The sequence below is a fragment of the Phoxinus phoxinus genome (assembly GCF_949152265.1).
Source record: "Phoxinus phoxinus genome assembly, chromosome: 19".
NCBI classification, from domain to species: domain Eukaryota; kingdom Metazoa; phylum Chordata; class Actinopteri; order Cypriniformes; family Leuciscidae; genus Phoxinus; species Phoxinus phoxinus.
In genome coordinates, this window is record NC_136894.1 from 3,303,947 (window position 1) to 3,319,422 (window position 15,476).

Genomic DNA, 15,476 nt, shown 5'->3' on the forward strand with positions numbered 1-15,476 from the left:
CCCGAACCGTTAAGTTTATGTTGCATCTGTTACCCACAGCGATAATATTAATATCCCAATCCCCTAATCGCACAAGTTCCCCATCAACATCCGTCTTGAGCATGACTGTCCATCAGGCTTGTTAGTGTGAGTGGAAATGTCTCTATTTGAGTGGAAAAGACTGACCTTTCAAAACAAAAACATTGACTTATGATCGGTGACACACTAAACGCTGAGCATTCAGCATTTCTCCAGGTTTAACTAATAGGTAGATATCGATAGCATGTGTGTGTGTGTGTGTTTATTTTTTTTACTACAATAGCATGGTTAAAAGCATTACAAACAAAAAAAAGTCAAGTTGATATTTACACCGATAAAACCTTACTGCACAGCTAAATAGATAATATCCTTCACTACGAATATTATGATCACCAATTTCCTTCCATTCAGAGCTGCTGATATATTATTGATTATTACTAATGATTACTAAAGTTTTTATACAGAGCAGAGGAGAGGCTAGTCCTCTGATTCTATGCATGCGCTCCCTCACAGCAAACCTTCAGTGTTTTTAATGTGCTGTGTTGGTGTTTCGGGCTCCCTGCTCCAAACGTGCCGACACATGCTCTCGCCAGCAGAGGGAGTCGGAGTGTGTGTGTGTGTGTGTGTGTGTCTAGGCTGGGGTCACAAGGGCACCTTAGACATCCAATCGCACACATATGCGCTAGCACACACACTCACACACACACGCACACACTCGCTCTGCTCGAGCTCTGTTTCTAGCACCAGGGAAATGGAAGGCACCACACAACGCTGGATCACTGACCTTGGTGACAGAAGAGCATTTCGAGTACAGACTCTACTTCTGCCATGCAACTCTTATTTCTTTCTCCCTCTCGCCTGACTTGCACAATCCCTCCATGACCCCCAACTGTCCTCATTTTGTTCATGCTGTTTATTCTTTTTTTTTTTTTTGCTCCCATGTTTTCAGTCTGAGAGTAATATTGTGCAGGAAACACATCTGAAACGGAGTGTCTTTACAAAAAAAAAAAAAAAAAAAATCTGGTCATAATTCCATAGAACAACAATCCTAAACATATCAATAATAACATGTTCTTAAAAAAGTTTTTTTCTTCTCTGTGTATGTGTAGACTCAAGCCCCGCCCTCGCTGACCCCGCCCCTAGCCCAAGCCCCTCCCACAACCAATTCCATTTTGTTTCTACATTGATCTTTTTCAGTTTTTTTTTTTTTTTTTTTTGGAAAAGAAAGTTCAGAGTCCGTGGAATGAGAGGCACTCTCATTGGGAAACGAGGGAAGAAAGGGATCAAAGGAAAGGGGGCGAGTTGAAAAGAAAGAGGGGGGGGAGCAGGTAGAGACGGGACAAGGTTGGAGAAATGGAGGAAGGTGAACGTATGGATGTTAGGCGTAGAATTCTTCCTGCTTGTCCGGTTTCTGGTAGGTGACGGTGGCTTGTTTAGGCTCCTCCAATGTGTAGCTGCCTTCATCTTTCTTTTTCATCCGGTAGACGAGTAACATCACGAGGAACGCCGCGAAGAGCGCTCCGACTACACCTCCGACGATCACCGCTGGAGGAAGAGCAAGAGACACTGATCACTAACAGCATTTCACATGAACACTTCAGCAACAATCACATTCTCTCCCACCATCCATAAATGTGCAAGTGTCATATCTCTGCGTCAATGACATATAAGGGTGTTCAAGATCAAGTCAAGCACTTTTGAAATCAAGCACTGAAGACTGGAGAAATTATGCTGAAAATTCAGCTGTGCATCAATAAATTACATTTAAAATATATTCACATAGAAAAGTCATTTCAAATTGTAATAATATTTCACAATATTACTAGCCTGGGAAAACCCAGACCACTCTCAGTTGTAACTGGGTCTGGCAAAGCTCCATAGACAATTCATTTCCACAGGGGCGTCACCAACGGACGTCGGATAGATCTAAAACCAATCAGAGCGATAAATGACATGACGTATGCAGAGCGACGGAGAAACATCTCGAGACTCTCAGCAATTCTCTGTTTGTGTTAATGAAAATGACAATTTTAAATCGCTTGAAACAGACGCGATAGCTGATTCGAACGAGTGATGTTGTGATGTTCCACGGCAGCATCCATCTTTGTAATGTACAAAATCTATGTCACCGTCTCTGCTCTGTCGTCATCGTGTAAAGCCCGCCCCAACGTTTCTGATTGGTGCCGCGATTTCGACGGATTGGAAATGGGTTTCAATGGGCTCTTTGCCAGACCCACTTGCAGAGCAAATCTAAATTTGCCGGAAGTGGTCTGGGTTTTCCCAGGCTACAATATTACAGTATTTTTTATTAAATAAATACAGCCTTGGTGAGCAGAAGAGACTTCATTCTAACATCATGACATTGATCCCTTCCAGTCTGAGATTTTAAAGGATTCAATGCCATCAATGAGCACGACTATAAATGAACTCTGAAAAACACAATCGATATCAGTTTCATTAATGGTTTTGAACCAAACAACATTGTGCGATTAAAACCGAACCATCGGAAAGAGCGGGAAATAGAGACACAGACAAACAAACACAAAACACATTTAATCAAGGCAGGGAGAGTTTTAAATCTCTCTAAAACTAAAGCTTAACTGCGAGAGCGCAAAACACGATGTATGAGCGACTCCTACGTCTTTACCTATGACCAGGAAGTCTGCAAATACAAAGGCAAACAGTCCTCCAATCAGAATGGCTGAGGAGAGAGAGACAGCATATCAGATGACAGAGAGAAACGAGAGGAGAGAGAGAGAGAGAGGAGAGAGAGAGAGAGAGAGAGAGAGAGAGAGAGAGAGAGAGAGAGAGAGAGAGAGAGAGAGAGAGAGAGGCTCAGCTAAACAAACAGAGAAGGTGAATGTGAACGAGGAAGAAAGACAAAGAGCGTGGTCATAGGTACGTCTTTACCTATGACCAGGAAGTCAGAAAATACAAAGGCAAACAGTCCTCCAATCAGAACGGCTGAGGAGAGAGAGACGAGAGAGAGAGAGAGGCTCTTGATTGAGATCATGAAAGCCAAGCTGTTCTTAAAGGGATAGTACACCAAAAATAAAGTAAATACATTTTTGGGTGAACTGCTCCTTTAAACAACCGATACTCTAAACAAAATACTATTTATTTTGCTAATACATAATGACTTTAATGTGTTTTTATAATGTGCTTATGCTATTTCATGCTTGAATCTTGAGCATAATATTTACATTACCGTTCAAAAGTTTGGGGTCAGTCAGATTTAAAAAAGGGAAAAAAAGAAAGAAAAAATATATATATATATATATATATAAATAAATATAGCTGCAAGCAGCGATTACGGGCCCAAGCCGGTGGCACCGCCACCCCGGTGCCTTTAGTTGCACTAAAGGCACCAGGGTGGAGGTGCCACCGGCTTGGGCCCTCCATCGCTGCTTGCAGCTATATTTATTTATATATATATATATATATATAAAAACCGCCACCCCGGTGCCTTTAGGGTTCTTGTGCACAACGGGCAATAACGTATCTCCGCTTTAGAGCTTGCATCAGTGTGGGTTCTGCAAAAGTGCGCATCGAGGGCATGAGCACCGTTCTGAAAACTAAAATGAAAATTAGACACCCTACAGTTTCATGGACTTAACGGACACATGAAATCAGCAGCCATTGTAAGTACACAAGACCAAAAATTCATATGAAGTGTGGTATATATATATATAAATTTTTTTAAGGGACAAGACAGATCATTTGACTTGCCTGACCTGATTAGAACAGTGAAAAAATAAAAAAATAAAAAATGGGTTGTGCAAAAAGGCGCATTTTTTGCTAGATTTTTTAAAAAGTTTAAATATATCAAAACAGAAAGATTTTTTTACATTTAAAAGCGTGCAATGAAAAACAGGAATAGGGGAGGGGAATGGCCGACAGAGACAGAGAACTTTTGAAACTAAAAAAATAACATCCTAACTTTGACAGAAAGTAGTCTTTGATAATGTTTAAATATACATTAAAATGCAGCATTGAATTAATTGAAATTAGTGTACTTTAAAACACTTGTTTAAAAGAAAAAACACATTTATACATAGTATAAAACACTAGATGGCACAATATACCTATTTTTAATAGTCTTTCTGCCCCCCTCCCCACACAGACAAACACAGGAGGGGCTGTCTGTGTGTGTGGCTGCGATGTCAAGATTGCAGTGTGTGTGTGTGTGTGTGTGTGTGTGTGTGTGTGTGTGTGTGTACGAGGATCGATCGAAAAATGGAGACATAAAAACATACTCCGTCATTTTGTTCATACAGGACATCATTCAAACTGCAAAGTGTTTCCTTATATTTGTGTGCACTTGCAATAAAACACAACATTGTGCTTTTGTTAAACTATAAACTCTTGTCAAACTGTAACATACAAATGTCACCCAACCAAAATCACACACACACACAACAATGTTGACTGTTTTTGTTCTGTTTCAGCAGCGAAAATAGTTAAACAAAGATCACAGCAGAACCATCGCGCATCTCACAGTGTTTTTTCATTAGTGAATGATTCCGCATTCTGAAAGAATCGCTTGACTCAAAGATTCAATGATCAATCCATAAAGATCTGTGTCATTCATGAATGACTCAGTCGTTCGAACGACTCGTTTGAACGAATGAATCAATGACTCGCTCATTAAGACGGTCGCCTGGCGACACCTATAGGAGGTTTAGTGTTATGTTTAAAAGTAGCCTTTCATTCTTTGCAACGATCGTTAATTAACTTATATTTAAAACAATCTTAAAACATTATTTAATGCATTGTTATTTTTCAGTGTAAAATATTTAATTTGATCAGCCACAGGGTAGGCTAACAGTCCTATAGTGTCTTATTATTCTAAATAATTTAATTTATTGATCAAATTTAGAAATTAAAAATGAACTATGAAGCATACATTTAATAAGAGTAGGGTGTGACTAGGTATAGATATTACAATATACAGATATTCAAATATAGTGGGCACTAGCCTATTAAAACCTGAACGTGTCCGCTTAATAAATCGTGAGCTGAATGAGTCGCAGCAAACATCAGCACAAGGAGTCCAATTTCATTAATCATGGGTGAAAAGCTGACTGAAAAGATTAAGAATAATAGGCTATTGAACACGCAATTCAAGCAATCCCACCCCCGAAATGGCGCTATGTTTAAAATTAAACTAAATGCTCACGGCTGCACGGGCAATAACGCGTTCACGGCGAGGAACGAGCAGAACAGAGTGAATGTGTTTTAGTTCATTCCTACTGGACGTCCAGTACTTACTTTGGCTTTTAAGTTAGCGATTTAAAAGCCCCCGCTTTAATTGCACATCGATTAACCGGTAGGAAAATATTCTAACAGTCACTATTTATATAGATACAATATACAATGGGCCTACCCGATTTTGACCACAAGAGGGCAGTATTGCCCTATGTATGACTTATTTTTTGACTTAAAAAGTGCATTCTGGCTGTTTTTTAACTTATACATAATTCTTAAATTGAAATAAAAGAACAAAATGGGTTTAGTTCTGATATTTGTATACTTTTATATAGAAATAAATGGTGTATAATAAATTTTTTAGAAGATATGAGGCTTTTAGTGTTTCCTTTTTTGGACATTACTTTAATCCCTCGCCATAGCAAAACCGTTTGAGATATTTAATATCCGTTCACAATTTAGCATCTTTAATGTATTTTCATCATGTTGAAAAAGTTTGGTGTGAATAAAATAAACCACCGCTAAAAACTCGGAGTCTAAAATATACCAAAACTCACATTCAAACCAAAATATCTGACTTCTTGTTGGTCGGAGCTAATGACTGTAAATTAGAAAGTTGTCCGGATCGAAGAGAAGAATATACGTACCGAGTTTGGTTACTGTAGGTAAAACTAATACCCCATTTATGACTAAAGGTGGCGCTACTGAGCCCCTTACCACGCCCGTTTCTGAAACTTCACACATGTCTATTACACAATAATGTCAAATGCATGTTGAGTTTCATGCAATTTGAAGCATGTTAAGAGCCTCAAATGCATCCAAACAGAATATAAAAGTTTAAAGCGTTGCCATGGCGACAGTATTAAAGATATCAATAATCCTTTCACAGGTCTACATCTGTCGTGTGTTTACATTATACAGATGAAGTTTGAAGCAAATCGGGTAAAAATAAGAGGGTGATTTCAAAGCATTTCGAAAGTGACACACTTCCTGCTGCCAGTTGGTGGCGCTATAACTTTGACTCACAATAGTCACATCCATGTGATCGGCTTCTTACCATGAACACACTGCTGAAGTTTCATCAAGATCAGTTAATGTATGAGGATGTTATAACACACTTCCTGTTTCCAATATTCGCCATAAATTCGTTTCCTCGCCACGGCCAAACCGTTTGAGATATCAAAAATCCCCTCGCAATTTATCATCCTCCATGTCTTGACTTCATGCACACCGAGTTTCGTGGTCATCCGATGAATTCTCTAGGACAAGTGTTTCAAATGCCAGAACATGCGTTTCCATACAGCCCATAATAACCGACTTCCTGTTGGACTGGCGTAAAACTTAGAGCACGAAAGTTGTTCGGCCCGATGAGATCTATACGTGTACCGAGTTTCATATTATTACATGCAAGCGTGTTTGAGATATGGACATGTTTTTGAATCCCATTCCAGGGGGCGCTGGCGAGCCCCCCTGCCACGCCCGGGTACCAGCTTCAGTCGGGCCCTAATGGCCGCGGGTTCTGACATTTGTGCAAAGTTTCAAGAGTTTTTGAGCACGTTAAGGCCCCCAAAAGTGCCCAAAAGGTAGTAAAATAATAATAATAAAGAATAATTATATATATATATATATATATATATATATATATATATATATATATATATATATAAATAAATATAGCTGCAAGCAGCGATTACGGGCCCAAGCCGGTGGCACCGCCACCCTGGTGCCTTTAGTTACACTAAAGGCACCGGGGTGGCGGTGCCCCCGGCTTGGGCCCTCCATCGCTGCTTGCAGCTATATTTATTTATATATATATATATATATATATATATATATATATATATATATATATATATATAAAGCCGCCACCCCGTTGCCTTTCGGGTTCCTGTGCACGACGGGCAATAACGTAACCCGCTTTGACTGTCGAGAGGGCAATATAGCCCTATGTATCACTCGATTTTATTTAACCAAATGTTTTTTTTACAAAATATGTTATTTATCTGATTCATCCAACCCTATACTGCACTCTTTTACTAATACTATATTATATTTCATCGTTTTCATGTCTTGCCCTCAAACATATCTGTTTAATCTGCTTATTTTTAAGTTACACATTGATTGAAAAAGAAACTCAAACTTTTTGTTTATGGTAATATTATTTGATACAGAAAGAAATAAGTGAGACTGTGGGAGTGAGGGGAGGGTAATGACAGCCAAAGGGAGACAGAGACAGATAAGTTTTGAAACTAAAAAAATGACATCCTAACTTTGATAATGTTTAAATATACATAAAAATGCAGCATATCATTAATTGAAATTAGTGTACTTTAAAACACTTGTTTAAAATAAAAAACACATTTATACATAGTATAAAACACTAGATGGCACAATTGTTCATAGTCTTTCTGCTCCCCTCCCCACACAGACACACACACAGAGACACACACACACAGAGACACACACACACAGAGACACACACACACACACACACACACACACACACACACACAGAATGGCTGGGGGAACTCTTTCAGAGAGAGACAAAACCACATTCAAACCAAAATATCTGACTTCCTGTTGGTCGGAGCTAATGACTGTAAATCAGAAAGTTGTCCGGCTCGATGTGCACAATATACATACCAAGTTTTGTGACTGTAGGTAAAACTAACCCCCCCACTTTTGTCAAAAGTAACACACTTCCTGCTGCCAGTTGGTGGCGCTATAACTTTGACTCACATTAGTTACATCCATGTGATCGGCCTCTTACAACAAACACGCTACTGAAGTTTCATCAAGATCAATTAATGTATGAAGACGTTATAACACATCGTGTTTCTCTTTTCTCGCCATAATTTCGTTTCCTCGCCACGGCCAAACCGTTCGAGATATCAAAAAGCCATCCGCAATTTAGCATCCTCAATGTCTTGACTTCATGCTGACCGAGTTTGGTGAAGATCAAATTAAATTTCTTGGAGGAGTATATAAAATTCCAGGGGCGTGCGTTTTCATACAACCCATAATAGCCGACTTCCTGTTGGGCTGGCGTAAAACTTAGAGCACGAAAGTTGTTCGGCCCGATGAGATCTATATGTGTACCGAGTTTCATACTAATTCATGCAATATTCAGTTTGATATATGGACCAAGTTTTCGGACCCCGTTAAAGGGGGCGCTGTTGAGCCCCCCTGCCACGCCCGGGTACCAGCTTCAGCCCGGCCCTGATGGCCGCAGGTTCTGACCTGTGTGCAAAGTTTCAAGAGTTTTCGAGCACGTTAAGGGCCCCAAAAGTGCCCGAGATTTTGCACACAGCAGAGAAAGGGTTAAAATAAAGCCCCCCCTCCTCTCTCACACACACAGACACTGAGAGAGAATAGGCAAAATTCCCATCAAATCACATTCAAACCAAAATATCTGACTTCCTGTTGGTCGGAGCTAATGACTGTCAATTAGAAAGTTGTCCGGCTCGTGGAGATAAATATAGATACCGATTTTTGTTACTGTAGGTAAAACTAATACCCCATTTTTCACTAAAGGTGGCGCTACTGAGCCCCTTACCACGCCCGTTTCTGAAACTTTGCACAAGTGTACTAGGCAATAAATGTAAAGTGTCTGTCGAGTTTCATGCAATTTCAAGTATGCTAAGAGTCTCAAAAACTTTAAAAAAGAATATTAAAGTTTGATGCGTTGCCATGGCAACAGTATTTAAGATATCAATAATCCTTTCACAGGTCTACATCTGCCGTGTGTTTACATTATACAGATGAAGTTTGAAGCAAATCGGGTAAAAATAAGAGGGTGATTTCAAAGCATTTTGAAAGTGACACACTTCCTGCTGCCAGTTGGTGGCGCTATAACTTTGACTCACAATAGTCACATCCATGTGATCGGCTTCTTACCATGAACACACTGCTGAAGTTTCATCAAGATCAGTTAATGTATGAGGATGTTATAACACACTTCCTGTTTCCAATATTCGCCATAAATTTGTTTCCTCGCCACGGCCAAACCGTTCGAGATATCAAAAATCCCCTCGCAATTTATCATCCTCCATGTCTTGGCTTCATGCACACCGAGTTTCGTGGTCATCCGATGAATTCTCTAGGAGAAGTGTTTCAAATGCCAGAACATGCGTTTCCATACAACCCATAATAACCAACTTCCTGTTGGACTGGCGTAAAACTTAGAGCACGAAAGTTGTTCGGCCCGATGAGATCTATATGTGTACCGAGTTTCATATTATTACATGCAAGCGTGTTTGAGATATGGACATGTTTTTGAATCCCATTCCAGGGGGCGCTGGCGAGCCCCCCTGCCACGCCCGGGTCCCAGCTTCAGTCCGGCTCTAATGGCCGCGGGTTCTGACATTTGTGCAAAGTTTCAAGAGTTTTTGAGCACGTTAAGGCCCCCAAAAGTGCCCAAAAGGTAGTAAAATAATAATAATAAAGAAGAAGAAGAAGAATAAATAATAATCCGAAGGAAAACAATAGGGCCTTCGCCTTTTCAAGGCTTGGGCCCTAATAAATAATAATCCGAAGAAAAACAATAGGGCCTTCGCCTTTTCAAGGCTTGGGCCCTAAAAAGAAGAAAAAAAAAGAAAAATTAATACTTTATTCAGCAAGTATGCATTAAATTTTTTAAAAGTAAGAGTATAGTAAAGACATTTACGGTAATATAAAAGATTTATATTTCAAATAAACGCTGTTCATTTGAACTTTGTATTTATCAAAGAATCCTGAAAAAATGTATCACGGTTTCCATAAAAATATGAAGCAGCAGCACAACTGTTTTCAAAATTGATAATAATCTTGAGCAGCAAATCATCATATTATACTGATTTCTGAAGGATCATGTGACACTGAAGACTGGAGTAATGATGCTGAAAATTCAGCTTTGATCACAGGAATAAATTACATTTTAAAATAGATTTAAATAGTTGTTAGCCTACATAATATTTCACAATTTACTGTATTTTTGATCAAATAATCTCTAATAATCTGTGGGGTCTACAGTTCAGTGTGATCTATTTATTCGCATCGCCTCTAATCTTATAAGCTACAGGGAGACAGACAAAAAAGATGTACAGAAAAATGAAAGATATATACGAGACACAAAGACAGACAGAAGTAAGAAAAGCTAGGACAGACGGTGTTGTGGAAGGCGTCTCATCTCTCACCTATCAAGACCTCCTTCCTCTCGAGGATGTTCTTCTGTGGAAGTTGAGCAGCAGAGGATCCGGGAGCATCGACTCTGTTCCCGCTCAGATCCGGTTCTCCCGCTCCCGCTCCTCGTCCTCGGCCGACCTCGTTGCCTCGGACAACTTCAATCTCACCACTTGGACCTGGTCCTGCAACTTCATTATTTACAGTTGCATCTGTTGTTTGTGTCTAAATGAGGAAGACGAGAAAAAAAGAAAAGAAAAAATGATCATAACCTTTCACAATTGCACAATAGATCATGTGTAGCAGAAAGCAGGGAAGCAGAGCAAAAACTGCTGACCGACCGACCGTCCTGTAAAAGTGCCTGGTTTTGAATGCATTATAAATCTGGTTTGTGAGAGTAGAAATAGCAAAAACTGTCTGAATCATCTGATGAAAGTATGATTTTGATGCAATATGCACAAACTAAACGAATGCTATTCATTCACAGATGACATTCATATGCACAAAAAATACAAATAATTTATTTCTTTGAAAAAAAATATTTTTTTTATTTATTTATTTAAGACATATAGATAATATAAAATTTTAATATCTACCATTTATTGAAAATATTTACTGGCCTATCTGTATTGGCTAGAATTTTCATATTGGTGTATCCTTACTAACTAGTTAGTTAGTTAGTTGGTAACTAACTGACTAACTAACCGACTGACCAACTAACCGACTGACCAACTAACTGACTAACTAACCAACCAACCAACCAACCAACCAACTAACTGACTAACCAACTAACTAACTAACCAACTAACTAACCAACCAACCAACCAACCAACTAACCGACCAACTAACTAACTGACTAACTAACTGACTAACTAACCAACTAACTGACTGACCAACTAACTGACTAACTAACCAACTAACTGACTGACCAACTAACTAACTGACCAACTAACTAACTGACTAACTAACTAACTGACTAACGAACCAACTAACTGACTAACTAACCAACTAACTGACCAACTAACTAACTGACTAACTAACTAACTGACTAACTAACTAACTGACTAACTAACCAACTAACTGACTAACTAACCAACTAACTGACTGACCAACTAACTGACTAACTAACCAACTAACTAACTGACCGACTAACCAACTAACTTACTAACTGACTAACTAACCAACTAACCAACTAACCAACTAACTAACTATTTAGAGTTTAAATGAATCCACATATCCCACCTGTGTGCTGGAGCTCATGAGCGAGCGAGTGCTGCTCTCGGTCGGGGCGGCTCTACTCGGGGTGGTCTGTGGTTGCTGGGGTCGTACGGGGGCAGGGCTTGGCGTGGTCTGTGGTTGCCGGGGTCGTACAGGGGCGGGGCTTGGCGTGGTCTGTGGTTGCCGGGGTCGTACAGGGGCGGGGCTTGGCGTGGTCTGTGGTTGCCGGGGTCGTACGGGGGCGGGGCTTGGCGTGGTTGGGACAGGACGGGCTCTGGTCGGTTTAGCAGTGGTGGACGAAACGGTGGTGGGCATAACCTCAGTGGTTGTGATGTCATCACTTGGGGTCTCTGTTGTGATTAATGGTTTAACTATCATGGGTTCTTTACTAATGTACAGATCTTCGTCTTCATCCTGGTCACTAGGGGCCACTGTAGTCTCATCCAGATTGGTGGATGAGTCCACAAACACTTCAGGAACGTCAGTCAGCCACGGTGCAACCGTAGCCTTCGACCTCTCTTGGTCAAAACTAATTTCCGTCACGGATTCCTGTATATCCTCCTCCTTTTTCTCGTTCTCCATCTCCGGTTTGCTGTCTACATCTTGTCCCACGCCGCTCTCTTGCTCCAGCTCAGGTACAGGTGCAGGTGGGCGGCTGGGCTCGGCGGCGGGGGGGGCCGAGGGGGCGGGGCCTGTGGCCTGTGTGGTGGAAAGTGGGAGGGGCTCCTTTGTAGTGAAAGACACACTTGTTGCACTCGGAGGAACATTAATATCTGGAACTGGAAGAGAAGAGAAAGAGCTATGAAAACACTGAAGGAGATCAATACTCTCGGCCATTTTAGGCCGTGTTAATGTGTCATATGATACCTAGCGCAAGCGTCTGCAAGGCTTCAAAGCTACCTTTAGATTGGTCAGCACAGGAATGTGAACATCCCCATGGCAACACATGAATAAAATATCAATAACCTTGGTAAGAAATACACAAGCACACACACTAGATACAGAGAACAAAGCAAACAGCACTGCAACACACAAACTCTCCTCATAAAGCACACACACACACACACAGATGGTGGTTTTTAACTACAGGCACTTTTATGTCCCACGGGTTGATTTTTATTAAAGCAAACTGATTTCAACCGATAAAAGATTTTTTTCTTTCTATTAAATGAAGGCCACATTAGAAAGTTTGCCTTCATCGTTTATTTTTAGCTGCTTTTCAAATGCTTTTTATGTGTAGATTTTACTATTTACCCTTGACCTTGACGTTTAATCTCAAATTATGAAAATCCATCATAATAAATATATTTTAAAAACTATGATAATCTAAACAAAGAGTAAAATAATTAAAACAAAATTATATATTATTTGTATATTATTATAGTTATATTATCTAATGTTTTGCATAAATTATTATTATAAGTTGTGATGTAATTTCCAACACAACGATTTATAAGTAACCAGTGATAGTTATGTTAGTGTAAAGGATACATATTTATTGATTTTTTTCTTTTTTTTTCTGTTATTGTCAAATTATGCAAGAAAAGTAAAAAAAAAAGTAAAATCTGTATTTAGTAGACATAAAATCGTAGCTATGAAAAATAGCCATTTACTCCATTTTAGTCCAAACCAGTTATTTTTTATATTTGTATTATATTTAAATTATTATATCATATTATAGTTAAATGAAACTAAAACTATATATATATATATATATATATATATATATATATATATATATATATATATATAAAATAAAAAAATGTTGTTGCTTTAAATAAAATAAAAAACAAAACAAAAATTACTAAAACTTTAACTAAAATTTAAATGAAACCGGAAAATATATATTAAAAAACCAATTCAAAATATTAATCAAAACTATAAATTACACTGAAATAACACTAGTCCAGAATTGTTTAAACCACCACAGTTCTTTATCAAATATATAAAAACTGAAATTACGTTGTGGTGGTAATGTTCATGATTTTCAAGTCTCCTGTGATATATTTATGTTTGCTGTTTGCAGTGGTCAAATAAATAAAAAAAATGTGTGAAAAGTGTGTTAGAAGAGAGTTTATTTTCTAAGCATCCACAGGGCACAAAGTTCACAGAAGAAACACCCAAACACACTAGCGGATATTGTCTGTCCACACCCAGATTCCTGCTGATTAACTGATCTTATTTACAGTAATCTGATTACTGAGGATCAGATGATCACACACACACGCACGCACACACACACACACACACACACACACACACACACACACACACACACACACACACACACACACACACACACACACACACACACACACACACACACACACACACACACACACACACACACACACACACACACAAACACACACACACGTTTTCATGTTTTATGGGGACTTTCTATAGACATATTAATTTTTATACTGTACATATTCTCTGTATACTGTATATTCTCTCCCCTTACACTAACCCGACCCCTAACACCCGTCACACACAACTTTTAGCAGTTTTACATTTTCAAAAAACATCACTTAGTATGATTTATAAGCAGTTTTCCTCATGGGGACCAAAACAAACAAGGATTTTGGATATTGCCATCCTTGTAGGTTAGGTTAGGTTAGGTTAACTCAACTTTATTTATTATTAGTCGGGACATTATGTCCCCATGATGTAGGGTTTACCAGGACCACACACTCACACTCACGAAGAAGTGCTTTTTATGTACAATAAAATACGGTCTGTGGGCTTCAGCTAAACAGAGGCTTAAATAACTATGAAGTTGTGGGAGGAATGTGTGTGAGAGAGAGAGAGAGAGAGAGAGAGAGAGAGAGAGAGAGAGAGAGAGAGATTTCCCGCATTTCCTGTGTGTGTGTGTGTGTGTGTGTGTGTGTGTGTGTGTGTGTGTGTGTGTGTGTGTGTGTGAGAGAGAGAGAGAGAGAGAGAGAGAGAGAGAGAGAGAGAGAGAGAGAGAGAGAGAGAGAGAGAGAGAGAGAGAGAGATGAAGACGAAGGCGTTGAGTTGTGAGAATTATACCAGCTGGTGAGGGGATTGGAAGTCCGGGATGGACTTATAAACAAGGCAGCTGTGACCTCGTAATGAGTGATTCACACGTCACAAACACAACACACACATCACACTCACAGCCAGAGCCGGATCCAGAAAAGAAGTCTTCATCATCGTATAACTCGTCTCCATCTCCAGAACTCTCCGTGTCGCTCAGTGGAGATGTGCCACGCTGGGCCTTAAAACAGAGAACAAGCAAGTCAGAAATGTTGGATGCTTATATTTCAAAACCAATATCAGATTTACAGTGTGTGTGTGTGTGTGTGTGTGTGTGTGTGTGTGTTCATGTGTAAGTGTGAAGGGGTCTTGTGTGGGGAGCCGTTTCATCGAGAGGCCCGTTGCTAGGGGCAACACTTGCATTTAACCCAATTTCTTAAATAGGGATGAAAATTCAGCAGAAAAAGAGCTCGACTGTCCTCAGACCCAGTGTGTCATATACTGTACATGAGAGAACTGTGGTCATAATAATGCTGTGGTATAATGCTTAACAAATTCCATTACATTACAATGCAAACAGTTCCATTAAAAAAAAGTTTTAAAAGCTGTTTTTGGCAAGAAACATATCAGCGAACCTGTCATGCCATTGATTTTGTTCTCAACTAAAATAGGTTTTTATGCTTCAATGTTCAAAACACATTATTTTTCCCATATTCTCTATTGTTGCGGCTCCTCTCTTCCCAGTCTGTCAGTAACGCTCTGTTTAGTTCCTGTCTCTATGAAGCCCCTCCTTCTGATAAGCACACTGTGCTCTGATTGGTCGGTTGGATCAGTGTGTTGTGATTGGTCGAGCTCTTTGAGCGTGTTTGGGA

General features: G+C 39.4%; 1 protein-coding gene across 1 annotated transcript in view; it reads right to left on the reverse strand.

Moving 5' to 3' along the window:
- Positions 1-291: 291 nt before the first annotated feature.
- sdc3 (syndecan 3) overlaps positions 292-15,476 on the reverse strand; it is a 41,120-nt gene continuing 25,935 nt past the window's right edge. The window contains exons 2-5 of the mRNA XM_079590578.1: positions 14,746-14,845; positions 11,629-12,383; positions 10,401-10,611; positions 292-1,563 (exon numbers count right to left, since the gene is read on the reverse strand). Of these exons, the coding sequence (XP_079446704.1) occupies positions 1,397-1,563; positions 10,401-10,611; positions 11,629-12,383; positions 14,746-14,845 (1,233 nt within the window). The 3' untranslated portion in view covers positions 292-1,396. The remainder of the gene's footprint in view (positions 1,564-10,400; positions 10,612-11,628; positions 12,384-14,745; positions 14,846-15,476) is intronic.